The 27997-nt window shown below is 35.8% G+C and overlaps 3 protein-coding genes across 5 annotated transcripts; 2 read left to right on the top strand and 1 right to left on the bottom strand.

Annotated features, from left to right (window-relative positions):
• Nucleotides 1–934: 934 nt before the first annotated feature.
• On the top strand, nucleotides 935–22366 carry Bma-eel-1 (Start codon is not identified, putative; the record flags this gene model as incomplete). Of its 3 annotated transcripts, none has more annotated exons than XM_043074287.1 (62): nucleotides 935–979; nucleotides 1243–1350; nucleotides 1444–1644; nucleotides 1950–2105; nucleotides 2250–2372; nucleotides 2552–2720; nucleotides 2806–2983; nucleotides 3294–3469; nucleotides 3556–3743; nucleotides 3930–4089; nucleotides 4198–4278; nucleotides 4472–4578; nucleotides 4661–4832; nucleotides 5022–5113; nucleotides 5223–5416; nucleotides 5676–5967; nucleotides 6344–6639; nucleotides 6718–6899; nucleotides 7185–7431; nucleotides 7522–7691; nucleotides 7896–8044; nucleotides 8129–8310; nucleotides 8439–8625; nucleotides 8713–8850; nucleotides 9233–9409; nucleotides 9655–9830; nucleotides 9974–10055; nucleotides 10121–10390; nucleotides 10585–10749; nucleotides 11078–11271; nucleotides 11411–11603; nucleotides 11877–12161; nucleotides 12275–12358; nucleotides 12528–12760; nucleotides 12969–13179; nucleotides 13429–13572; nucleotides 13719–13791; nucleotides 14006–14245; nucleotides 14326–14420; nucleotides 14574–14777; nucleotides 15000–15182; nucleotides 15331–15477; nucleotides 15725–15836; nucleotides 15890–16048; nucleotides 16246–16329; nucleotides 16447–16743; nucleotides 16827–16987; nucleotides 17068–17295; nucleotides 17457–17664; nucleotides 17828–18005; nucleotides 18252–18459; nucleotides 18587–18685; nucleotides 18752–19008; nucleotides 19207–19510; nucleotides 19747–19966; nucleotides 20191–20350; nucleotides 20470–20755; nucleotides 20892–21014; nucleotides 21196–21397; nucleotides 21538–21719; nucleotides 21957–22147; nucleotides 22264–22366. In XM_043074287.1, 62 exons carry the CDS (start codon nucleotides 935–937, stop codon nucleotides 22364–22366), a joined length of 10911 nt encoding a protein of 3636 aa, XP_042930221.1. The 3 variants fall into 3 exon arrangements, with proteins under 3 accessions (XP_042930221.1, XP_042930222.1, XP_042930223.1); XM_043074288.1 differs by having other exon boundaries at nucleotides 14326–14441; XM_043074289.1 differs by having other exon boundaries at nucleotides 13423–13572; nucleotides 14326–14441.
• A 1377-nt stretch (nucleotides 22367–23743) lies between these two features.
• On the top strand, nucleotides 23744–24623 carry Bm4459 (HSPC154 protein, putative; the record flags this gene model as incomplete). Its single annotated transcript, XM_001897731.2, has 3 exons — nucleotides 23744–23837; nucleotides 24093–24340; nucleotides 24456–24623. 3 exons carry the CDS (start codon nucleotides 23744–23746, stop codon nucleotides 24621–24623), a joined length of 510 nt encoding a protein of 169 aa, XP_001897766.2.
• Nucleotides 24624–25684: 1061 nt separating this feature from the next.
• On the bottom strand, nucleotides 25685–27997 carry Bma-dcap-1 (Dcp1-like decapping family protein; the record flags this gene model as incomplete). The annotated part of the gene is made up of 7 exons (XM_001897732.1): nucleotides 25685–25759; nucleotides 26012–26119; nucleotides 26200–26314; nucleotides 26485–26683; nucleotides 27024–27209; nucleotides 27394–27607; nucleotides 27875–27997. 7 exons carry the CDS (start codon nucleotides 27995–27997, stop codon nucleotides 25685–25687), a joined length of 1020 nt encoding a protein of 339 aa, XP_001897767.1.

Genomic DNA, 27997 nt, shown 5'->3' with positions numbered 1-27997 from the left:
TTTCATTTCATAGATTGTTTTACGGGCGGTATTGAAAGAGGTAAGCTCTGATAAGGAAAGAGCCAAGAGTATCTTCGAGATGTTGGAGTAAGAGTTCCACGTTAACTGTGATATACATAAATAATATAAACATGTACTTTTATCCATGATTTATCCACTCTTGGCAATGTGCCAAATAAATAGGACCATGATTTTTGTAATGAATTGTTGGATTGATTAACGCTAATTGCACGGGTTGGATTTTAGGATGGATATATGGATTTTCATCCCTTACGCTATTTTCACGCCTTTTATTATTATTAAAATGATGAGATAGATAATAAAATTAATGATGAGATGAGATAAGTAGTCATTCTTTAATGACATATGGTTGGACATGCTATAAATTAAATATGCCATAATCGGGTCAGTAAGAAGATATGATCGGGCTTGCGACTGCAAATATGACCGGATTTGTAAAGGCTTCAATTTCAACTCTAAAAATCATCACAAATATGACTATGAAAGTGTGAAGAAAGAGGGGATGATAATTCTTGACGTCCAACCAGTAATGAAAGAGGGTTATCCGCTGAATAGTGTGATTCTGTCACAACCATTTGAGGGGTTCAAACAGTGAGATTCTGTCATAGGCATTTGAAGGATTCAAATAGTGAGATTCTGTCATAGACATTTAAAGGGGAGATTCTATCACAGGGATTTAAGGAGCTCAAGCTTTTAATAAATTTAGTAAACATAGCGAATTTTTAATTTTTTTCGAGTTATGGCATTCATCAGAAAGATTTATACGTTGCTGGATGTTACGTTTAAACAGAGATGAGATTCGGTGTATACTTATACCTATTTCTTTTTTTTTTTTTCACTTTTTCTAGATCTCTTTTTGGTTTCTTTCGAAGTGGATTTTGTCAATATTTAAAAAAGCGCCTTCTTGGTAGATATGAAAATCGATCCTAAAACATTACGACCGTGTAGTGCAGAAATTGTAAGTTGAATTTTTTTTGAGACTGTATAATTATTTCACTGGTCAGAATAATACTGAATAAAATGTTTTATTCAGATCCTGCCACTGCAGCAAATAGAGTACCCGGTTAAGAGGGTGTGAACTATGATGAACTAGCTTGGATGAATTATATATTCAGCTGAGGACTCATTGGTTAGAAAGATGGGCCGCTTGTAATTAAGCAGTGAAGATAAGCTATGCTGAGAAAGTTATTGAACTTTTCTGGAAAAAATGTCGTTTTTTAGTTTCCTCGATGTATGCAACTTATTGAACATATCAAATCAGCTTCGGATCGGAGAACATTTGTGGAACGACTAACTGAAGTTCATGAATGGCAGCCACAATTTGGGAAGGTAAGGAAGTAAGGAAGTCTTCGTTTTCGTGCACTCATCAGTTTTCTATATCAAATTTTGTGTATTAAGAAGTTTGATTTGTGTTTTTTATAGTCTGAAATGGCGAGGTGGTCAGACGTTTTGAACATGTGCGATGATGTATTGAAAGATGCCGTAACGTGTAGTTCATCACCGGGTGCAGCGATGGCTATCGACGAAGATCAGACTTTATTAACAGACGTTACATCTGTTCTATCTTTTACCGCTATGCTTTTCGAGAATACTTTCACCCGTTCAGTCTACAGTTCTACTGACGTTAGTATCACAATTCAATAGTATTTCATCAGCACTTGAGAGTTAGATTATTTTACAAATGAAGCTGAGGAAATTATGATTTCAAAGTTGGATTAAAGTTGTTTTTGTAGTTTCCATGCATCTATTTCTATAACATCATTTATGAAATTACTGATGCAGCTTCCAAGATGTAAGTATTAGGGCTGTCCTGGTTTGTTGAAGACAGTCGCACAGTTTTCTCGAAAGGTGTTCATATCCCGTCTAATCCGTTGTTGGTAATTTTCATTTCGATTTGTATGTTACCTTTTAAAACCAGAAATTTCTAGCGGTTGTTAAACTTGCTGGATTCTGGTAATGTAGAGATTGTTGTGGAGACATTGAGATTATTATTGGTTATCAGTAAGCGTTCAAGATTTCTCTCACAACATCTCAGTGATGTCCAGCAGAAAAAACTCACTGTCCGACTTTCTGCTATTGCTCAAGTTTGTTTTTGACAATTCGTAATCTCCTACTGTTAGCTTCTTTTTGAGTACTAAAATTGGAAAATAAAAGATATAAATGTGGAGAGAGAAGTATTTCATCATCTTTTTTGTTTACAGTAGTCTTAATCTAAGTTGTAATTATAGTGCTGGAATGGTAAACTCAGAAGTATGAAGATGGATGAATGTTGTACTACGAATGTTCGACCTTCCGCTTTGCTTCCAATCGGATTTCAGACGGATACGAATAATCTTGTTCGTTCTGTACATGTAAGTTAATCATTCCTTTTAACACGTTACATGTAGCTTAAGGTAAAAATTCTTTGGATAAAGAAACTACGAATCCAAGACTCTTTACTGCTCACCAGTGTTTTGTTAATCAGTGATAAAGTGAGACATTAAAGAATTAGCGTCCTTTACAGTGAACAAACAGTTTTTTTTTTTTTCAGTTAGATAAAAGTTTTGCGGCTGAACTGGAGCATTTGTTATCTGGTAAAAATATTGAGGAAGATGAACGTGCATCTTTCATAGCTCGCTTACGTCTGGTACGATCTTTCAACACTTCTCGTGGTCGACGTCTTAGTATTATTGCGCGTCTTCTTTCACTATCTATACTAGGTGCATTTTTTTAATATGTTTTATATTTTAACGTTTTGTTCAAAAAAATAACAGGACATTAAGCAGTATAACATCCCTTTTTCAGTTTATACTCGTAGTTTAATAGAAGAATGGGCAATGACTACAATGCTTTATGATGGCCTTATTGAAGAAATAACTCGTTTATTACTGATTAATAATACGTCGGAATCAATTATTGATGCTGTTAAAACTGAAGCACTTCGTACACTAACCAGTATTGTTTCACTTGGAAGACCTGCAAAGTAAGATGCTATTCGGACATATTTTTATTTCCTACTAATTTCGCTAAGAAAAAAAAAAAAAAAAAAACAAACAAACAAAAAAACGAACAAATGGCTGAGGGCGGAAATAGGGGGCGTTCAGTACATTTAATCCATAATGATGGTAGATTTGCCATTTTGCCATTAAGACCTGGTTAATGTGGTTAGCGTGTCTTGTCTACCACAGGTTCAGTATAACTATTTGGTATATTACTAGCTTGTTAGTTAGTGATTGTTGTTGATAATTCGAAGCACATAAACACTTTTCAAATATAGAATGTAAGAATTATAGATTGAATATAGTAATAGAATCCCTCGGAGTAAATTCATATCACGGTTTTTTGGCTCGAATGACTCGTCAGTGTGTCGACGACTTACGGTGTGGGAGAATTGGAAGTGGGTATACAACCGTACCATTCTGCACTGCCCTATTTTCTTTGCTTTATCATCTTGCTGGCTTTGAAAACGGTTAGTTTTCGTTTCTAGTTAGTTCTCTTTAACATTGTAATACTGATTACTGGTATTCGTAGGAGATTGTATATTGTATGTTGCAGGTGGTGAAGCATTGGTTTCGTGCGCTTTAACGGAGACATTACTGGGTGTGGTATCCTGTGAAACACTGCCTTTAGAACTAATTACTTTTGTGACACGTGCTGTTCGCGTTATCGATATTATGACTTCGTTAGATGCTAATGGTTTTATATCTTGTAATGGGATGAGCACTATTGTTCATCGCTTAATTGTTAGTGTTTAATATGGAGTTTTTGTTAAGTTGAATGGGAATGACAGCATTTGAGTTACTAACCTTTGGTTTGATTTTTACATTGAAATTCTTAATCAGTAACTGGATTATGTGGAATATTTCAAGCTGTATTTGTGTGTAGATGGTATAATCGAAGATCGTATTGATTATTTTCCATTTTTATAGTTTGATGTCAATATATGCATGAAACATCTGGCAGAACTGAGTATTACTGGACCTACAACAGAACAGTGTCATCAGCAGCGTGCAGCACTAATTAAATCATTGCTGAATTTCATCAAAAGAGCTGTTCAAGATACACAGTTTGCTGATAGTACTCGACATAGTAAGTTTATTATCTGCTTTCTTGAAAATGGGAATTTTGAATTTCTATGATTCATGTGCATGCATTTATAATCATTGCTAGGCATGATGAAATTTTACGAGATTTCAGTCATGGATAGTGGTTTACCGATTGCTTTAGTGCATATCTTATCGAACTGCGGATTTTTTGGAGCTTCACTGTTTCATAATGGTTAGGATTTCATTGCTTTCTAATGACTGTGTCAGGAACAAATGGTTTGGTCAAGTTGTCATATCATGAGCAAATTTTCAAATCACTTTCATTTATAATAATCTGAAAATATCAAGTCTTGTATAAATTGCTTGAAATGAAATTTCTTTGCTTTCACCGAAATTTATGGATTGTAATATCGATTTATTTACAGCTGTTTGCTTGATTACAAATTTCATCTATCAAGAACCTTCTTTACTTACGTCCTTGCAAGACAAAGGTGTTACGAATGCTATTCTAAAGACAATATTCCGTGAAGAGGTATGTGTTATAAAAATGCGAAGCAGATAATTGTAAAAAATGCTTCACTTTTGCAAATAGTAATGTTATTTTCTGTTTTTAGTTGCCCACTTCTCGAGATGTCATTGCTGCGTTGCCGAACACTTTTACCGCGCTTTGTTTGAACGATCGTGGACTGAAAGCTTTTATGAGTGAAAATCCTTTCGATCATTTCTGTGACATTTTCGTGTCGACAAAATACATATACGCTATGAAATGTCGTCGCAACGAAATGAGTAAGTTTTTGACTTAGTTGATTTTACAGATCATTAAGGCAATTTCGTGATAACAGTGTCATTGTCGACGGCTACCAGTTTTTAGGGCTGACACTGTTAGCAGTTAGAAATTCTAGTTAACTATCTTTATGGTTAACGTTTATTTTGATATTTGAAAATTTCTCCTTAAAATTTATTTTGTAATTGCAGACGAGGTGGCCTTGAATCTCGGCACATCGTTCGATGCCTTTTTGCGTCATCACCCGACCTTGCGAGAAAGTTTCCTCAATTCGTTTGCAAAGGTTTTTTTTTCTTTTTTCGAATCTCTTTCTTGATTAATATATCTGAAGAATATAAATTTAGAATGGAATTGTCGCATATGGCATCGCTTACATATCTTCGGTATTTCAGATGTTGAGTAAATTATTGGATGTCGCATCTACGGATTCGCCACGTTGTGTCATGTCTTTTGCATCATGTCGCAGTACTCAAGCAACAGTAGCCGTTTCATCAACCTCCCCCAGCCAAGAAGAGGAGAATATCATGGGGGGCAATGTTTCTTCGGATGATGACGATGAAGATCCAACTTCAGCTGTTGCAAATATGTAATATTTTTAAATAAAAATTTAAGGCCTTAAATTTACTTGTAAGTTTTGTAGTTATTTCATTAAAATTGGTAGCTGTTTTTTTTTTTTTTTTTTTTAATATGACATTTCCTCGCAACGAAAATCAAGAAGAATTCGAAAGAATGTTGTTTATTACATTGGTATTGTTTAGTTAGTAGCTTAATGTAGAATTTGCATATCTCATGTAACTGCGTAGCCATTAGACAGAATCGTTATCGATTACCATTGTTAAATTTAGGGACGAATTGCATACAACTGAAAATGAATGTAATCAGCTGGATCTCGGCCTGTCTTTGTCGATTGTGTGTGACGGAATTCCTCTTATTCCTCTTGGCGAGTATCTATTGAATATCGGAAAATTTCTGGAAACACTGTTGACTCATAATGCATCACCTGAACAGGCTGATGTTTTCGTGCAGTCTGGTACTGCTGATAAATTGCTTTCTTTACTATTTGTTCGACAGATTCCGTTAGAACTGTCGCAGTCACTATTTCCGCAGTTAGTTACGAATATAATACGGTTTCTTTTTGTAAGTTTTTCATGTATTTACCATTATGTGTATAACTTCTTAAGAAATCCTTGATCAGAGGGCAAGTGTTTAATCAGTTCACACAATGTTGGTCCGGATTAAACATCATCAGTTCATAAAAAACTGAAACGTAATCAACCATTCCATAAATCATCGTGCATATGGTGGATAATAGTGGTTCGAATTTTCAGAATTGGATTTTATCTTTTTTTAAACTGTGGATATGGATTTCTTGTTTTTCTCTCATCACTTTTCAGTTAAGATTGCAATGAAATGTCTGGTGGATTTTGGGATAAAAGTTTATGAATACTTTTAAAAAAAAAAAAATGTTAAAACCGCTAGTCATTGTTTGCATATTTATTACACCATTTTACAGCAACATACAAGAAGTAGTGATGTAATGGATATGGTTGCGAATCGACTGAATAAATTTTGTCTGGATATGTTAAGTTCGTGTAACACGAGTGAAGATTCGTCAAAGCTATCGTTGCTTGCGATGAGTTCGTCAGAGGCTTCATTGGCAAACATTTGTGCGATTTCAGTTTTCTGTTCTGTTCTCAGCAGCTTATCAAAAGCTGCTTTAGGAAGTAACACAGCCACTAAAACAGCAGTTCTCAGATTTTGGACAAACGAAGGTTGTAGACTTCTCGCTTCCTGTAACCATGCTCAGAGGTGAACTTTTAAATTACTGTTTCGCTTTGCATCATGGAAACTAATGGAATCACCAGAAGAAGTTTTGTTCTTTTTCAGAATAGTTGTTTGGGAAAGTGCGGTTTTGCAAATATTTAATGCAACAAACAAATGCATAGCTTCCACGCAAACGGATGATGTTCAAACAAGTGAACCAACAGAAGAAGCTAATATAACTTTGCAAGAAGATTCAGTTGGAGCAGATAGTGTGCCACAGCGCATTGGTCGACCGAAATATCTGCGTAAGCAAACATTTGAAAATGAATTCACTATTAGATTTGTCTTTGAAAGCTTTATTTTGTAAGTTCGGTTACAAAAATTCAAAGTAACTCAAGTTTTTATAGACAAATTAGGGAATTTTTTTCTTTCTGAGAGAAGATGGTTGGAACAAAACTTAGCCAGTAACTTGAAAGGGGAGTTTTAAATCCACCAAAAAATTTCTTGCAGTAAAGTGCTGCTAATCGTAAAATCTTACCGGCAATTCGGGAAGAGTTTTTAAAGTTGTGCTAATACAGTTGTCTTCTTAGTTGATGATTACTGGCTTCGTTCAAAATCGGGAACCAGTGCTCTGAATCGCTGTAATCGGCACTGTACGGAATTGTTGTCAATGCTTGTCAAAATTTCTATTGGTGGGATGACCAGAACGAGAAGAATTCAGGAAAATGAGGGTGGTACACCATGTGAAAATGCTGTGCAGCTAGCTCTGCAAATAATGAAAGGTTTCCAGCAAGCTCTGGAATGGAAACCTCACGATGAAACTGATCCAGCTATAATGTTAGTTTCCTTATTTTTTTATTTTGTAAGAAAATGAATTATTGGCCAAAATTAAGTGAAGTTCCAATTACTGCTTCCTCTTTTTTTAAGGTTACCCTACTTGGCAATTTGGATCAACAATCTCAGCAACATTCTATTTGATGAACGGAAGATTCCTTATCATTTGATGCTTTCCGCCTTTTATCGTACCGGCACTCATGATACATTTTTTAACATTATCTCAAATTACTTCGCACCTGATCGAGATCAGAATTATTGTGGTATGTAATTTAAATCGTATTAATATGTTGTTATTGACTGTATTTTTCATTTAGTAGCCCATGTTCAGGAACAGGTATCATTTTATTGGTACTTATATATGAGTATCCTTATTTGTAGCCGAAGTTAAAATTTTGCAGATGAGCCGTATTTTGCAAACTTGTATCTGATTAAACTAGTTTTTTTTTTTTTTTTTTTTTGAATAGAAGTGGGGCAGTTGTTACAAGCCTGGTTATCTTTAACGGAGCGATTGGTCAGTGCACACCTATTCCGTCACTCACGCTATAAAATGTCGGAAAGACTTGCGGAAGCCAAACGTTTCCCAACCGAGAAATATCTTGCAAAATGCCAACAGGTTTTGCATCTTTTTTTTTTATCCTATGAGATTTCGGTTTTTCGAAATATTACTCAAAATTTAATGAATCTTTTAACTCTTCAGGATGCTTTTCGGCAATCCAATGTTGTTTTCGGGGTGTTGTCTGCATTACCCTTAAGCGAAGCCGTTAGTTTTAATATCTGTGATATGATTATTTCGATATATCGAGAAATAGTCAAAGGAATTGTGCCTTTGACCGAAAAACAAAAACAAGCTGTGGTAACAACGTCTGAAGATCGCAAGAAGTACTTTTTTAGTCTCCTTTTTGGTTTGCAGGAGTTTTCAGTAATACGGAGCTATTTCAGTCAGTTGCAGGATGGTGTGTTAAAACGAAGGCATTAATTCGACAATCTCTGAGATGACTTCTTTTTAGGATGGAAGCGGAACTTGATGGAGCGAGTATTGGTCTCTTAGTTGACATGGGATTCGATCGTGATGCTGCTGTTGATGCACTGTTGGAATATTCAACCGTTCCTGAGGCTGCCGAATATCTGATCGCAACTGACAGCTTAGGCAGACTTCGTCAGTCGTCAACTGATGAAAGGATAGATACTGATGAAGTTAGCCACCAAGCTTTATTTCAAATGTTAACAAAAAATTTTATTAATGTGAAACTCCTTTAAAAAAGAAAGAAATTTTTTGCTTAGACCGATGCAGAAGACGGAAGTGGACAAAATGGTGATTTGAATGTGGAATTCGAAGATGTTCTTTTGAAGGAACCGATTTCCTTGAACGAAGTACCTTCTCTCGACACCCGCCTAATATTATCCAGCCTATGTAAAGATGTACGCTTTTGTTATTGTGCTCGTTTAGTGTTTCAGCATTGAAGGCATCAGTTTCGGTTTAAAGCAGTTGGTGATTTTGAATCTTTCAGAGAATTCTGGGGATGGAAATAACTGAAGAAATGCCATTTTTTTTTTTTTTTTCTTTTTTTTTTGACTGTTTTTACGTTTCTCCCACAGATTGATGCTTTTTGCCTTTAGGAAATCATTGTATCATATTGGATCATTCTTCTACAGAACTAGTAAACTTTGTTTATTTTTATGTTTGTTTGATAAATTCCTTTCAATGCCATAAATTACAGTCATTTAAGTTTGTCACATTAGAAATCAGAGTTTCCGAAATGGATTTTATCATTCAAAAAGATGGAAAGTTGTGGTTTTACAGGTCATTCCAATTCTTTTGAATTTGATGGAACATGGAGCAGAACTAGTGTTCAGTACCTCGGAAGTTATGTTGGTAATCTTGAATGAAGTAGACGATGATTGGAGAAAAAATATGCTTATTGGTGAATATTTGGTACAGGATATTCTTCTGATGGTGGACGAACTGCGCTGTGACGAGGTTAGGAAAATTACATGATGCTGGATGTTGCTGAAATACTCTTATAAACTGGCTGCATTTTTGATAGTTGAGTTTGTAAAATATTAGAGAATAAGATTAATACATATTAATCTATATATATAACAAGAGGCCAAGAATAGTGTAATGCACTACTTTTAATCGAAGTTATGGTAAGAAGTTATTCATTGCAATGATTGGAGTGTCTCTGCTATCGATTTATTAAACAAAATCCGAGCAAATTTTAGACTGACGAGAAAGCAGTTATCTCGCTTTCAACTCGTTTGCATTTCGTGTGTTTGCTGTGGCCTGGGATTGCTACTACTTATATGGATGTCTGCACAGAATATCGCCTTCATAGTGTTTTAATTTCTGTGCTTGACATGGTTGTCATACACTGTTCAAAGAGACCTGCATTTATTAGGTGAGCTGAGTTGTATTTATAGAATTTACCTTATGCAATGGCGAATTTGCCCTATATAATGCTGTTTTATTTTGTTTTCGTTATTACTTTTTTTGTTTCACTCAGAATTATAGATATGATATCCCATCTTTTGCGCATTTCAGGCTTATCGCACCAATATGTTTATGGCTCGATCTCTATGATAAAATGTTGAAGCTATTGGATAGCAAGGATAAAGTTGAAAAGGTAATTATACATTTTGAAAACAGTAATATTGCGTTTCTCTTTTTTCTCACTTTCCTTGATTTAAGGCTGTTGAGTCGTATGCGTGGAAGTATTGGGATACTGATGAAAGAGGTGGTGTATATACCTGGATTAATTATCCTCCCGCGGCCTCGCATACACTCACAAATGCATTTCTTGCTGGTCGCAGGAATTGTAATATAAGCGTAGGAGGCCGCCAATACACTGTTGATTTTCCGTCAATGAGCCACCGTAACGCTGAATCTCACATCGAACGACCGATTACAATTTCTGGTCGCTTGAAGGATGGTGCTATATTATCCGAAATACTTACTGAGGTTTTTTTGCAAGCTATTATTTTTAAATACTGGGAGACAAAATTATTTGAACTGAATCTTGAACTTTCTCATGGATTGGATTAATTGATCGTATTTATCGTGCTGTTTTCATCATCACTGATGATTGGTAAGCTTTTTGAAAAATGTTAATTTTTTCATATCTTTCCTTATTTATTTACAATAAACACATTTAGGGTAACGAGCATAAAGAATGGGATGAGGTGGTACATGACAGGCTCGTACCAGCTATCATTGGCCTTCTTGGCTTAGCAAATATAGATGCAGCTTCGATCCATGCGATTTTTATTTTGGCTGCACGTATTACAAGAGATTTTAAAATTGCGAGGGAGTTTTTACAGGTTGTATGATATTTTTGTAAGCTTCATACTACGGCTTTATAATTTTGCTATGAAGAATTCTGACATATAGCGTAGTCGTAACGTCCTGGCCAATGGTTTTCGTAGACAAATGCTTATGGTTCTTTTCTGATCAGGATAGTAAGATCTTTCGATGCCATGATTTAGATCCTTGATGGTTTAGACTTACTGCAGTGGAAATAATCTAATGTAGTTGCTTTAGGAATAGTTTCATCACAACATCCAGAAAATGGTTGAAATGAACATTTTTATTGATTAGGGTAGATTTTCCCAAATTTGTGAAGGCATACATCTTACTGAGTTTTTTCAGCAAGGGGGCGTACAAACAATGATAAATGTGTCGGGTGCCGCAGTGCCATCGTCAGCTGTTCTTGGGGCCCTTATTATTCGTCACTGTCTTGACGATGAAATTTCGGTAAGACAGATTTTCGAGAAAACAGTGCGTACAATTGCTGCAGGTGGCTATACCATCAGTCCACCTTTAACAAGATGGAATCATATTAGGCGAGTTTATTGTTTTGGCATGATCTTTTTTTTTAAAAAAACATAGTGTTTTTTATAGGTTATGAAGCGTGCTATTGCTTTAATGAGAGATATTCTTGTTAATGAAATTGTGCTTTTTGTGCTTAATTTGAAACTTTAGGACACCACGAACAACTCGTGACTGGCTACATGCTATACGCGCTCTTTCTCCGCTGTGTGCACGCCATCCGCAGATTTTTGCTGCTACTATGGAACGTGTTACGCGAAAACAGAACGGTCAAATAACTGTTTTACCGATGACTCCCGTTGATCCATCTTGTAAGCAGTGGACTGCATGCTCACCTATTAAACAGGTATTGTTATTGTCAGTTATTTATGGATAGCGTTGCTTTGTTCTAATGATTCTTTACGAATTAACGCTGTTGGTGTAAATATTTTCATTCTTAAAAAGCGAAAACAGATGCTTGTTACTAAAAAGACACACAATTGCCCTCTCCTCTCATTTTCATTTCCCATAAAGAGTTGAAGTTATACCATATTTGAATGAACCCTGTGATCAGGCTCGCATTTTGGATGGAAGCGTTCCATGCAGTTGTAAAACTAAATGATAATTACAATTTTGTCAGGTGTTGACGCATTTGTTGAATCACACGTTGGACTTTTCATGGGAGGATTCGAATAGAGTGGTAAATCGTGCATCACTTGTACGATTGATTGCTGAGTTGGCGAAGAGCTACAGTATTGTAGCAACATTAGTTGCTGAATCACATGACCTTAATGGACAACCTTTTATGGTATCGATCCTAGATAAATGTATTATCCCAAGTGGTTCTCCGACCGCTGATGGTAGTCTTTATATGGCTGTGAAGACCTTTGTAGCTGCAATCGCTTCGTGCAATCATTCGCCAAAAGTATGTATATTTTATTGAACATAATACATGTATATTGCTTATTCGAAAATATGTTTAAATTCTTTTTGAGTATCTGAAGGAATTCGAAATCTAATTATAAATTATTCTTTCAGGCTCAGGAAACTTTGATCTCAAGCATTATTTCTTCTCTTCATATTGTTTTCTGTGAAGCTAATTCAAAAGCAGCATGCACTAAGGTAAATAATAAACAAAATACATTAAAATTCTTGAGCATCTTATTGATATTATAAATCTTAGAATTCAAAACAAGTCATGATACAATTGCGGAAAAAAAGGGATTAAACTGAAAAGTAGTATGATGTGGTTGGTAAATGCAGATGTAAAGTATAATTTTTTTATTTTTAGTTAAGGTTATTAGCGGATCTATTTTTGTTGGCACGTGATGCATGTCCAGCAGGACCGCAAGATATGCGCAATAACACAAATTCAAATGCAGTTTTGCGTCTAATTATAAAGAAACGTGTTTGTATTGAACTGAGTAGAGTGCCATGGTATTTGAATTTATCAGCGAAGGAAGGTATCGAGACTTTAAACTACGTCCTGCGAGTTTTGGAAGAGTTGACGCGTACAATCAACAGGTTTTTTCAAATTTCGTAGTTAATTCTGTGACCATATCTTATGGTCATATTTATCGTGTATTGTGCTGATATCGATTCTTTTCGAGAAAAAGAATTAGATCATGAAGTCGGCTCTTCTGTTTGTACTTCCCATATTAATTTTCGTCATTAAGGTCCTTACAACTTCGATCATTTGTATATCTGTAAAAAATTTACTTCCGATTTACAGCAACCATTCTGCACAAAATGCAGTAAGAGAAAATATGTCCGAATCACTATCAGTGACTCAGAATGCGTCAGCATCCGTAACGCTAGTTGCAACATCGGAAAACGATGCATCAGTCACAGTAACAGCGCGCGAGGGTGAACATTCCCAAGATAATCAACATGTCGAGGACAGCAGTAGCACTGCTGATGAACATCGTTTTGAGACCCATGAGGTACTAATACTCTCTATGGTTGTTATTTTAATTTGTTGAAACAAATGTATCATTGGAAACAAACTTCTAGTTTTTTACTCTGTAATATGACTTTGACCGTATATAATTATAACGGAATATTTCAGATCAAGACTCATTGTGATAGTTATAAAATCAGTTTATGTCTTCTATTTTTATAGTCTTGAAAGGGAAGCAGAGAATTTTGGGGGCATCAAATGAATATATGATGTCCGCGTGGATTAGTTCCAGGTAACGGTTGAACGAAATAGACCTGATGATGATGATTATTGTGCGGACGATGATGAGGATCGTGGTCGTACTAGACATCCGGATGCTGTTGAAGATTCAAGTGAAAGTGAGGAAGACGAAGATGATGTAGATGACGATGATGATGTAATTATATTTTGTTTTATTAAATATTAGACTTTTATATCTAGAAATTTATGTCAGTTGAGTGGAGATTTATGTCTCCAGTTGGTATATAATGAACACAGTTTGGCAGTGAACTTGGATTCTAGTATTAAAGAGCTTTTTTCTAGGATGAAGGTGCTGGTCTTAATGAAATGGACGTGGATGATGAATCGGATGATGAACATGACGATGTAATGGAAGGTTCGTTGTCTGTATTGTATTTTCTTAGTAATTGATCTTACGCATTTACACTCTTGTCTCAAGATTTCTTCAATATAAGTAGGGATCACACAATAAGGTAGCGAACATTTCTCACATGAGAATCTATGAACGAACTGCACCTCAAAGGAAGTTGGATTGCATGTAAATGTTTTGATCGTTTTGTCCAGTAAAGTTTGGGTTTCTTTAATTTTAGAAGAAGGACGCGTGAGTGTCGAAGAAGAAGACGATTTTGGGATGGTAGAAATAGAACCGGGAGCATTAAGTCGTTTTACCTTAGTCGATAGTGTAGATGATTCTGGACCCGCAGACCGATTTGAAGATGGCGATTCTGAGGAAAATTTTGTCAATACAAATATATTTGTTGAAAATTTGGATGATATTGATGCTCTTACAAATGGTGCCTTCACGGGTGCTCGCCTTTTTGTAAATACTAGTAAGCATTTTCTCTACAAACCCTGTGAGAAACTTCAAGAAATGCCTGTTCGTAAATTCATTCTAAAACAAAATGTCTAGGTATGGAAGCTGCACATGCTGATCGATCGTTGGCTACAGTTAGTTCTGTGCATCCGTTATTACAAAGATCATCACAGACCACTGGTAGTGATAGCGTTATAGGTCAAAGACCTACGGCAAGTTTTCTCCAACATTTATAAAGAAACTGTAGAAGTTTTCTGTACAAGGTTTTTGATGTGCTATTTCTATACCAAAGGTAATGAGCTTTTGTAACAAAACTAAAATATTCATGTAAAAAAACTTTTCAGAGTTATCGCCTTCTGGTTGGTCAACGTCGTGGAACTGGAAGTATGGCTTCAACAGGGTTGCATCGACAGAATGCGGTACGGCGTTGGACAACATTCGGCACACAGAGTGAATTCATTGAACGACTGCTTGATGGTTCTACAACAGCTAATGGCAGTCATCTTTTTGACGTCGCTCCATCGCGTCAGCGCTTCTTGAATGTTGTTGTAAGCTACTTTAAGTTTTACTTATGACATATCCTATGACATTTATGAAATGTTAAAATAACATTTGTATCTCCTGATGATATATTCATTGTTGAACTTTCACCAATAGTTAGATCATATGAACTGTTCTAGTACTTATTGCTGACCATTTTATTCTAGAATTCGCGATGTAATGAAAGTAATTTCCAGCATGTTAAGTTAGCTTTAGCTTTTTTTCTTCAGATGCAAGACCACGGATTGGATAGTACAACTACAGTTACCGGTGAAGAGCGACGGCAAACATCTGTTCCACTTCCGCTGGAACGATTTTCAGATGCTGCAAGGATAATTGATGGTCATGCTCATTTGTACTTGTGGGTTATGGTCGCGTCTTATATTACCAGTGTTATGGATGCTATTGAAAAGGTAGTTATTTGTTTTAAAGTATTATATGTCCTTTTTCATAGTTTCTAAATAATGAGCGAGTAGGAAAATCGAATATTTAAGATTATGGTGTGCTTGCGAAGTCTTAAGAGCAGTTCGCAACTTTTTAATTCCAAGAAATTTTTTATAGGACGAAAATGAGAAGAAAACAGAAGAAGAAATAATGAAAACTCAGAAGGATTTTACGGAGGAATCTTCGAAGAGAACTCTAGATGATGTGACATCAAATGAAAGTAGCAGTACTACACGGCTGTTTATTGATGAGGAAGAGCATGGAGTTTGTTTCAACATTATTTGTATATTTTTCATGTGATTATCGCATGCCTGACACCATTCAGTTATGCTTCATTTTTAATTGAGAAAAACTGATTAAGCTTTTGTGTGGAGCCGTTAAATCCTGCAGTGAAAACACGGATATAATTAACAGTGGCAATAAGGAGTGGCAGTATGCGAAAAGGGTGAATCAGTTTGCACCATATTGCCTGATTTTGTATTTTAAAATGAAAATTTCATTGAAAATTCAGGATGTTGGAAACGTTGATGATAATGTTGCTGATGCACAACTAGAATATTCATCAGAATCTGTCGATATAACAGTCCAAGCGCCCAGTGTTTCAGAACCCATGGACCAGTCAGGTTGTTTTTAGATTTTTTCTTGTGTGAGTGTAGCTTACCTCTATTTATTCTAGGTACTTTATATTATGATACTTCCGAAAGTCTTGAAAATCAAATTCATCGAACTTGTGAACAGGAGCAGGAAAATATTACTTCGAATGTAAACAGTGAAATTTCAACAGATGCATCAGTACATACAGTACTAGTTACTGCAAATGAAGCTGAAGAACAAGGTAAATGCAAAGTATTTTTTATTCATTTCTATCTTTCATAGAGGAAATGTCGAAGTACTACTTGCAGGTTTTGAATTTGAATTATTCAACCTATTTCGAAAAATTATACTTGCCAAAAAAAAAAAAAACTTGGGCGAAAGGAAAAGAGCGCTCGACATCCTTAGCTTTAACTTTCTCTGTTACTGAAGATGTTTTAGGAAATGTAGAACAACTAAGTGCACCCGAAGTTACACCAGAAGCTTCACTTGCTAATCAAGATGATTTCAGAGAAATATTAGGAGGTAATAAATTTTTCAGTTTTTCACGTAGTTTGAATAGACAAGCATATAAAGCAGTTTGTCTCATTTTTTAGTACGATATCTCAAATTTAGTACCCATAAATTTCTTTCTTTATTTAGATATTGAAATTCCTGAAGGCGTAGATCCTGCGTTTTTGGCAGCCTTACCAGAAGACATACGTACGGAAGTGATTCGAGATCATATCAGACAACAGCGTTCACAGCGTTTGATACAAACTTCTGCAAACTTAGAAGCAGCTAGTCAGGCAAATGGTGAAGTACCTGTAGTTGAACCACTTGATCAGGAATTTCTAAATGCACTCCCACCGGATCTTCAGGAAGAGATTTTGGCACAGCATGAGAGGACTGTGAGATTAGCTCAGGAAAGAGTGGAAAGTAATAGTGTACCGACGGCTGGTTAGTTTTTTTAATATGTCTGTAATGATAGTGACTCTAGTTGTATCAGGGGTTTTTTTCTTTTTCATTTAGATTCATTTTAGACGCTCCGGTTGCTACAGATGATGCAGCTGCATTAATTGAATCGCTTCCACCAACTCTGCGAGCACAAGTACTTGCTGATGCAGATGATACGGTCTTGCAAGTTTTGCCCCAGAATGTTGCGGCTGAAGCGCGACGTTTGCGAGCATCTTATGAAGCACAGGCATTGTTTTAAAGCACTAATTGTATGACTCCATTTCTAATCTCCTGGATAATCTCAGTTGTAATTATTGGCAATTTCAGCAAGTTATGCGTTTTGCCCGTATGTTAACGCCAACTCAACGCTTTCGCCCTGCAAATGGTCGGTCAGTCCCTGGAACAAGTACTAGCAGTACTCCTGTAGGCGCACTTGCTGGAGTTACTACACTTGCTTCGAAGAATGCTACACAATTATTGGATCGTGATGCCATTGTCACATTATTACTTCTTTTTTTCATCGATCCAGCCCGTCTTAATACTCAACGTTTGCAGGTTATCTGTTCTTGCTTTTATTTTTGCTCGGATTATACAACATGTTAGCAAAATGATGAATGATTGGGGATGTCGTTAAAGTAATCGCATTAAGCTTTTGAACTAGATGAAACTTTATAAGAATCATCGTACTTGAAAAAAGCATTCTTAATTCATTACAGAAGCTCATTAAAAGCCTTTGCGCACAAAATGTAACATGTGATTTTGTGATCTGGTGCTTAATTGCTCTGCTTGACAAAGTAGACGAAGAAGCTGTTCAGTATGAGGATTTTGGTGGTACAGTGTCCGGTTGGTTAGATCAAATATGCGTATACAGCGGTATTGGACAACATGAACAAGCAATCAAATTCTTCAAGAGTACTCATATAGGTAGAAGTTTAGATATGCTCCAAAAAATGCTGATTTATATAGATTAAGAAATTCAGTGTGCATAATTATAGTGAAGCTGAGTATGGATAATTGATTGATGAATCTGAATTGCTGCAGTTCATTTTGATTTCTGTGTGAAATTCTTAATGCGTTGTACTTGCAGTGGCGTTACATCCGGCAGTCTTAGCAACGGTCTGTCGTCTTGTACTAGATACACTAATCAGTCTTGCAAAAACTTATCCGGGTCATTTTCTTCCTGCGAACCTACGTGATCCAGGTTATCTCTCCAATGCTGGGTTGTTTACGCCACCATTCTCACAGTTTTGGGCTATTGTTCATAGGTACGCTGTTGTGAAGCTGATTATTTGTTTTTTTATTTTTGTAAGTCGGAAAAGTTAGAAAACCATTCTGTAGTTTTCGTTACATGAGTACATTTTAAATTTAAGTTCGCTATCGTTTCTTCAAACTTCATTTGATTACTATGTAGTACTGGTACGGTCAGAAAAGTTCTCGTTAAAGCATTCTGAAGAGAATTTGGAGGACTTGTCGACATTTGTTATGTTAAATTGTTTCCTTAAAATTTTTAGCTTGTCGAAAGCTGATGTGTTATCCCGTGCTACACATCGACATGGCCTATCATTAGAGACAGCTTTGGGACCAGGTGGCCTTAATGCAAGTATGGCTGCTTTCTCACTTGAAGATAGTGCTATCGGTGTACTTATGGAGCATATTAAGCGTCCAGTTATTCTCTCATCGTCAATATTGCAGGATAAATTGCTTCGCCTTGTATGCACGGTCAGCCATTTGTTATTTTTGTTTAGTTTTATGACCAGATAACTTGGCTTAACCAACTTCTTCGATTTTATAGTACAGGGCTGGTTCATATTTCTTATCCAGGATTCTCAGAATTTATCATTTTTAGATTGTCCAAACTTTGCCAGAGGAAACCATCACGAAATTGGCGATTGATTCGACTGCAGAAAAACCTCCACTTAGCCAGCAACTCGAACATATTGTTTTAGTTCGTTTTAGCTCTTGTCTTTCGACTGCATGTAGTGTGATAGTTTATGGTAATTTGAGTTTTCAGGTCTTGACAGAAGGTGATTGTTCAGAAGAAGGATTAGCAGATGGACGTACCTTGCTATTGGAATTGATTCGTGCTCTCACTCCATCTACGAAAACCTTTATAATGTCTCTCCTTATAAATGCTGCTGAACGCCTAGGAGCCCGACTTTTGCCACATGTAGAGAAACTTGAAGAAGAGCTGAAAGAGCTACCTAACGACGGAAACCCTTCATCATCGGTTGATCAACAACCATCGGGCTCGAAAGTTGCAGTTAATCGGTTAGGCTTACAAATCAGCATCTCAGAAAGAAGCAGCAATTATTTGCCGTTTTTGGATGCCTAAGATAAAAAAAAAAAAAAAGATAGCCCTGATCTGAGGTCATAAACCAATATGTTTTGGTTCGAAAAAAAAAAAAAGAAATTTACTCTTAACTTTGCAGGTTTCCTGTTTTTTGACAGCATAAATTTTCATTACAGTTATGACGAATCGGTGATTGTGATCAGTGGAATTTTGAATTCGCGAGCGGTCATGAATGCATCTGGCTGTTACGAACTGCAATTACCAGCAATGAAAGCACTTACTGACAAAAGTGGAATCCAGAATATATTTCTAAGAACACTACAGACAATTATCAAAATAAGAGAAGTACTGCAATCACATGCAAGGTGTATTGAAATTGATGTGAGTACTGACACTGCAGGTGAGCAGGACGACGAACGTGGAACGGGAGAAAACACCGCAAATGCAACCGAAGAATACGAAAGGAAAAGATTTGCCGAGGTGAGGCGTATAACTTCAGTTCTATTTTTTTTTTGAACTCACTTTATCTAATTATGCACAATGTAGTTTTGACATTAAAAAGCTTTACTCTATTTTACATTTATCTGAATTGGAATGAAATCTCTTTTCTTTTTTTTTGTTGTTAGATCCGCAACATATCTGTAAGGGGTGCAACATTTTTGCATTTTTGGTATTTAGAGATGTTCTGTTTGCTGTATTTATCTCCAATGTTTTAGAAAGAAGAAAGCATGAGTGTATTATTAAATACGTTAGAACCGTTATGGGAACTTGTATCAAGATGTCTGAAACGTCTTACAAATGCAGATGCACATGCAGCTTTAGCTCTTCAGCCAAGTGCGGAAGCTTTTTTTCTGGTATACGGATCAGAATTGTCTTCTGCTGACCCAAGCAAACTTCATGACCATCCGGATGCTCAAAAACTTCTTCATTTTGCAGGTCTACTTTTACCCATGTGCAAGTTATCTGTCCTGAAGAGCCTAATTCTGAGATTTGGCGTATATTATTTTCTCTTTGAACACCGTCTTTTTGTACTTTTTACTCTGGTTCCACCTTTACTTTTCAACTCCGAAGAGAACTGTGGGAAAGAGTTTTACTGAATGTCCATGAGATTTCAGCAATTTTGGTATTTAGTCATTCACATTATGAGCGGTTATTTTCAGAGAAGCACCGGAATATGTTGAATCAGGTTCTTAGGCAAAATGGTGGTGGGTTAACGGATGGTCCATTCGCAGTGCTAACTCAGATGCCGAAATTATTGGATTTTGATGTTAAGCGTATCTACTTTCGGAAACAGATGCAAAAAATCGATGAACGTGTTAGGTTTGCGTCTCAATTCAACATTCAATAACATTAGTTTTGATTTGCTAGTATGTGTATGAAATTGGTATTCACTCCACACAGTGACTTCAAGATGATTTTATTACCAGTGTTCCTTACAGAGGTGAAGACGTAGCGGTGAGGATTCGTCGCAGTCACTTATTCAGTGATAGTTTCCGTGAGTTATTCAGACTGCGTGGTCCGGAGTGGAAGGCGAGATTTTATATCATATTCGAGGGTGAAGAAGGACAAGATGCTGGTGGATTGCTACGTGAATGGTTTTCAATTATCACAAGAGAGATTTTTAATCCCAATTATGCACTCTTTATAACTTCTCCAGGGGATCGTGTAACATACATGATAAATAAATCTTCGTATATTAATCCGGAACATTTGGAATATTTCAAGGTTTTTCATTTTATAATTGCAGTTTCAATTTGATCCCAAGAAAAACGTTTTGTGATTTATTCTTCAATTACTACTTTTACTTCGATATGCTGCTAGATTGTTCACTTTTTTATATTACCGTAGTCGTCTTTTTCAGTTTGTTGGAAGAATAATAGCAAAGGCAATTTATGAGAATAAATTACTGGAATGCTATTTTACCCGAGCGTTTTATAAGCACATTTTAAGTGTTCCTGTTCGAGCACAGGATTTAGAATCTGAGGTATTGTTATCTTCTTTCGTTTAACAGATGACGAGATGGAAATAGGTATCTTTTTTAAGATTGATGCGTGAGATGGTTGAATATTGGGAAGAGAGAAGGAAACGAGAGAGCTAAGCGTTGCTTTGAGAAGTTTATTATTCTAAAATATTAGTAAGCGAAAATCAGTAAATGTATATTTCAGGATCCTAGTTTCTACAAGTCATTGGAATTCTTGCTCAATAATCCGATCGAAGATCTTGGTACTGAACTTACGTTTAGTTTAGAAGTTGAAGAATTTGGAGTTAGAAAAATGCGTATGCTGAAAGAAAATGGGTCATCAGTTCCAGTTACTGATGGAAATAAAGAAGAATATGTAAAGCTCGTTTGTCAGATGAAAATGACTGGTTTGTGTTGTTTTCACAAATTTAGTCTTAATATTTATTAGTGCTAGCATTGATGTTTCAATTACTATTAGTATTTGTGAGATAACGCAGGCAAATAAAATTTTAAACAGTTATATGACGTGTGTCGATTATTTTTATAGGTTCCATTAATCAGCAGTTGAATGCATTTTTGGAAGGCTTTTACGAAATAATTCCGAAGCATCTAATATCAATTTTTAATGAGCAAGAATTAGAATTGTTGATAAGTGGACTTCCAAATGTTGATATCGATGATCTCTATGCAAATACAGAATACAAGACGTACACGAAATCCTCGTCTCAGGTAAATTGTTGTTTTTCGATTGTCTGAGTTCTTTTACTGGTGAGAACTAATCAGTTCAGGAATATAAAAATAGTAATGTGCTGTTGTGAGCAAGTGAGATCAAACAGGGATCATAGGAGGCCATTGAAATTTCAGACCGAAAATTGTATTTGACCAGATTTACCAAAATGTTATATATGCAGATAGCGCGCATTATTAATCTGATCTATTCTTGTTATGCATAATGTTTTATTGTAGATACAATGGTTCTGGAAAGCATTACGTTCGTTTGAACAGGAAGATCGTGCAAAGTTTCTACAGTTCGTTACTGGTACAAGCAAAGTTCCCTTACAAGGTTTTGCTGCACTTGAGGGCATGAATGGTACACAGAAATTTTCCATTCATTTGGATTCACGATCTTCAGATCGATTACCAACAGCACATACATGGTATTGATATTTTTATTAAACAATTGAAGCATTTTTACGAATTTCTATTATCTTTTTTTTTCAGTTTTCTAGATCATATTAAATCAGTTCGTATCATATTTAAGTCATTGTTACAGTTTCAATCAGTTGGATCTTCCTCAGTATGAAACATATGACAAGCTTCGGGATATGTTATTACTAGCAGTACGTGAATGTACCGAAGGATTTGGTTTTGCTTAAGACGATAACTATGGCTGTTTATTAAAAATATCTGTCTTCCTCACTGTATTGATGTCTTTCTGCTATGATCATCTGTTATCTGATTTCATGATCCATAAATCTTTTTTAGAATGGTATATCTTCCTGCTTTATTTTCTATATCCGAATATGATGGAAATAATAGATTGGCATAAAGACAGTAATTGCATTATCGCACGCATCCTTTTTATGTCCAATCTCTTACAAACTAAAGTGTTGTTGTGTATAAGAAATGACGATTCCATGATTTTATTGTGTTGTGCGTTTTTTCTAGGTCTGCCTTTCCGCCATTATGCAGATTTTTGCAAATTTCAGTTTTTTAATTGTTCGTGTGATTGCTTTTGGCACCGTGCAGGAGATTCCACTGTCTTATCACGTTTTATCTGTGTGTGCGTGTGTTTAAATTTCGGACTGTATATACCTCGTTTAGAGTGGTGGTAAAAAGAGCCTGAATGTTGGTGCCTTTTCTAAAAGAAATACCACTCCAGTGTTTGTGCATAATTGACTCCATGTTCCTTTTAATTCATTTATGGTTATCCTCTTTTGTTTTTTGCTAAGGATATAGGGATAGTGATGCTAAAGCTGATGGATATTGGACATGTTGGATATGTATTCAAGCAGTGCTACTGATGCTTTGAGTATGTAATCAAAAGGACGATGTTGAATTGATTGGATTGTTCCCGAACGTATGCCTTCATGTTTATATTGACTCTTGACAATTTTTATACGTTATGTTTTTTGAGAAACGTTGATATGCATTAAAAAGAGGAGACTTTCTTTTCGTGTGAATTTTAAAAGTAAAGAAATTATTGAACTTGTAATTATATTCATCAAAGATAATTGCCATTTTTCTTGTACCAGTACACTTCATTCCTATTGAAGGATTATGCAACGCTATATTATTTCCCCTTCGCCAGTTTGTTTTGATAATGAGTTTACATCTCATTTGCTTTCGATTTGTTGAATTTAGGATGATGCAGGATAGGGACGTAGCGTGTTACTTGTTGGGTTCATCTAAGAACATTACATTTCATTGAGATTAGACGAAGATATATGGACGTCCAGGTGGTGTACAATATAGTTACCCTAATCCTGCCTTGTAAGTTAACTGGAGAAGTGTTCACAGTTTCTCTCTACATACTCCGATTGCTGGAGCGGTTTTTTATTCTTGTATTTCCTGTATGAAGTATCAATTCATGTAATATGATTAATCAGTTATTATTAAAGTGTATAAAATTTCAGATAGTAACCATGCTGCTACATAGTGTTTTTAATGCTTTTGAACGGGTTATGCATCGTTCATGTGCATTTTATTTACGACGCTGTTTTATTCCATTCCCAGCGGTCATCAGAAGAAATATGGCATCGGCAAGCAATAAAGAAATGGTGAAACAAAGCCAATCAATTTTGGAAAAAGTGATATTAAAAGAATCTCAGACTACAATGCAGAGAGGTATTTCTGTATGAATTCCGACTAAATGATATTTGCCGATGTTATTTAAACTGGATTATACACTGTACGGGCCTCTGAATAATTGCAATAATGTAACATATTTGTCTAAATTGGCCACACATTTTGGCCATTAGCTATTGTAGCTGATCGATGAATTTTTATGGCTTGGTCTACCTTTTAGTATCCAATGAATATGCTTTACCATATTTAATATTATTCGGATATTGGAATTCTTGCATCATTTGTGGTTTTCAGTGAAGGAAAAGGCAACCAATGCATACCTGTACATCGTATATGTTGTGTCAATGATTGTAATGGGAGGTATGGCATATTTGTTGTATGAGGAAATACTCGCACCTGGAGCACCGCAAACAGTGTTTTCAAAGGCATTATCCTTAATCAGGAAGGATCCGAATTGTCTTAGATTATTAGGTGACTCAATTATGGGATATGTGGAAGGACCTGGACGAATGAAACAAGTTGAGCATCACATTTATAAAAAAGTAGGACTTTCCACAGTTTTTTAAAATTGAAGATGTGAAATTGTCCTTAGTTCCACTCATTTATTACTAATACATTGGTGCTTACTTCCACATACTTACTATTAATTTGTCGTAGGATGGAAATGATAGGACACGCGTGATATTCAACGTAAAAGGCACTCGACGCGAAGGTATTGCAACATGCGAAATGGAAAAGAGCGACGGAATGTGGAAGTGGCGTTTTCTTATCGTTTTATCTACTGATCTTGTTCCAGAGTGTGTCGTTCTAATAGATAATCGTTGAAAATCATATCCTAAATAGTACATTTCCATCGTTCACCTGACCTACTTCGTCGTGTAAGGGACTCAACTTTGATGCACATCCTACACTCGCTAGTGTAAGGAATAGCTAGACCGGAAGGAAAACTTGAGTGTGTCGAGGTGCCACTTTCCGCCCAGTCGCACTACCCTCAGTTTGGTCAAGGTCATGCAATCTTCCTCAACAAGCAAGATGTCAAACAGACTGAAAGATCGGCTATACTCCTGCTCTCTTCCTAAAAAATCGTTTACTTGTAGGAATAGAATTTGTAAAAAGCGATTCTTTATCTTTTTAAAACTTGGCATTCATGCCAATCACAAAAATACCGAAGACTCTGAATCTCATAAAATGAAACACGCAAAAACACTTCTAGAACTTTTGGAATGAATGAGAAAAAGTCATATTCACAGTTAGCCATGACAACAAAAAAAACCAAGAATTATCGGATGACTTTTAAAAACAAAGTGAAGCCTAGCAAATTTCAGTTCATTTTTTCCAATTTCAAATCGTTAATGAAATGAAAGTATTAAAAAAACATGGATATTGTGATGCAAGATTAAATTCCAATTTCGAACCTAGTCCTATCATAAGACCAAATCTACATTTTGTCGCAAATTAATAAACATAGATACTGTGCAATTAATAGTAACAATGCTATATCGTCTAAAGGATTGCAGTGAAGCTAGCTGTGTAAAAAAAAGAAACTAGTATTAAATAAGTTATTTGAAATGCAGTAAGCATAGAAGACTATAAAACAGGAAGCCAGAATCCGCCCATATTAACCTTGCGCCAAGTCATCATTTGAGATACATTCTATGGAAATGAAAAGGAAATGCGCGGAGTTATCAAAAAATGTACAGGGTTGCAATAAAACAAAAGGGACATCCGTGTCAATAACACACTGACGGCAAAACTATTACTACTATGCTTGCTACGATAGAAACAATAATCAATGAATGTTAAAACCGCGCAATGTTGATTATCCTTCTCAGTAATTGACCAGTACTTCGGTAAGAATCGCACTAGTATATTATACTAGAAATGTATTAATCGCGCAATCCCAATCGAGTGTTGATGCTCTCCAAATATGCACAGTGTAGGCGTGTTACAAAGCTATCGTCCTAAAAAGACGAACGTACAGCTCAGCCACTTTTAGGTACTTAATAACATCACAAACTGCTCAGACTTCATATACGCATATATATATTTGCACAGCCATTATTAAAATTCTTCATTAAAAGTAACTCATGTTTGATCTCATGTATGGTAAAAAGAACAGTTACGCTGACAAAATTCATATTACTTTGAACAGAACGAAAAGAATTTTCACATATGAAGACTAAGAAGAACTTTCACAGGTGGAGTATTCAAACCTTCAATAAATGTTTTAGTGCCACCAACAACTGATCCTTTGTAAGAGAAACAACTTGCGAATTATCCTCAGACATACCATCATGCTTGTTTCTGCTTTTAGATCGGTGCTGAAAAAAAATAATAGTAAATTACTTCCACAAAATAATAGTAAATTACTAAAAATCATGTCTTTAAAATCGATCCGTACCTTCTCCACAACTTTTAAACTAGACGATGTCTTGGCAGCACAGAGAGACAGATTATTCACTAAATTCGTTAATATATCATTTTTTTCGTCCCCTTCAGAAGCTGATGCACACTTCCTAAAAATGCCCCAGTTTCAGGAAATAATGAATCTAGTGAATCCAATTCTATAAAAAACACACTGCTTCTTTGATGTTAAGAATTTTTTTTTCTTTTACTTCTTTTTGATGAAAAAAAAAAAAAAAGGTCTTTTGAAGTGTCCAAATTTCGAAAGCAAATCAAAAATTACTCTGTTATTTTCGCACATGATTTTTCCGTCGACACTACGGTACCTTCCCCCCAAGCACCTCGGAGAAGAAGCTGTCTTTCAAACTGATCTGCACTCAGAGCACCTCTAGTAGGCACATCCGGTAATTTGGTGGTTGTTTGCTTCGAAAGCAATTGCTGCAGCAAAGCGGGCATCTCATCCAGTTTTTTACAGCGGCTGTCTTCAATAAACCGAATAAGGCAAGAAGGAAAGAAAATTTCGTAAATTCTTCTATAAATTGTGATGAATGAATAAGAAAAAAGCCGATTCATCATCATGAGCTCTACGACAAGATCCTGCTGGTCTACCACTGAAATCAGATATACGGCTGTTGTAACATTTTATTCTGCCTTTTATTCGTCATTTGATCTCAGAAATAATGAAAGAATTAGGCAACGCTAGGCTTGGTAAAACAAGATGGCTAGTCCAAGAAAACAAGTAATATTAATCAAATCAACAAGATTATTATAAATCTATTTTAGAAATTAAATCCAAGGCTTACAGGAAACATTTGGCTTTACCTCTTCCTGTAGCAGTATTTGAGTGTGCACCAAATCCATTTTGCGAATTAGCTGACACTGCTCTTTTCGAATCGTTGACAGTAGCAGATGTCGATGGATTCGATTCAGAAACAAGTTTGACAAGTAATTTATATAAACGCGTACAGTCATCTTCATCATAAAACCAGAAACCTCTTATGTCACCTTCTAAAAACACACGTTTCAGGAAAATAGATGTGTAAAGTACAAAAAAAAAAAAAAAAAAAAAAAAAAAAAAACGATGCAATGAGTAAGGCAAAAAAGGAAGAATGACAATAAACAAGTCCGTAATGTCCATCGCACTACTGAATGCTAGACAGCAGTAAGATATGAATAAATGACGCAAATATACCTTGAGTATTCATAAACAAATATGGAGTTTCAAGGAAGAATCGTAACGGAGGTGCTATCGGTTCGATATGATCTTCAAGAGATTGGCGGTTTGCAATCAATAATGAGTGGAGAGGCATATCAGCTCGTCTGTACAAAAATAACGGACCCTCGATTGCAGACTTCACCCACTGCGTCTTACATTTATCAAATTGGTATAGCGCTGCATGTACAGACTAAAAAATCAAATACTTTTAATTCCCTCCTAAACGATAACAAATAAAAAGGAAAATGGTGCTGACAGGATTCATTCGGCTTTTTAGTGTATACGAGTTTACTACTCTTCCCTTCCATAACGAATTTGTTTTAGCAGCCTGTTTCATAAAAATTAGCTGCTATTTCAAATTAGTTTCAATTCCGTTGAAAAATCTTAGAGCAAAAAGAGGTTTTGAATGGTAACATGTACAGGAGATTTCCAACCCGATGCAAACTGAATTAATAACCTTGTCAATGATTGCTACAGCACATGGATCCAGTCGTTGTATGGATTTCAGATTCATTTCATTGATTGAAACAGGCCTCTTCTTGACAAGCATGGTGTCGCCCATATTTTCCTGAACCAACAT

Source organism: Brugia malayi, assembly GCF_000002995.4.
Source record: "Brugia malayi strain FR3 genome assembly, contig: Bm_v4_ChrX_scaffold_001, whole genome shotgun sequence".
Taxonomy (NCBI): domain Eukaryota; kingdom Metazoa; phylum Nematoda; class Chromadorea; order Rhabditida; family Onchocercidae; genus Brugia; species Brugia malayi.
This window is presented reverse-complemented; position numbering and strand designations above follow the sequence as displayed.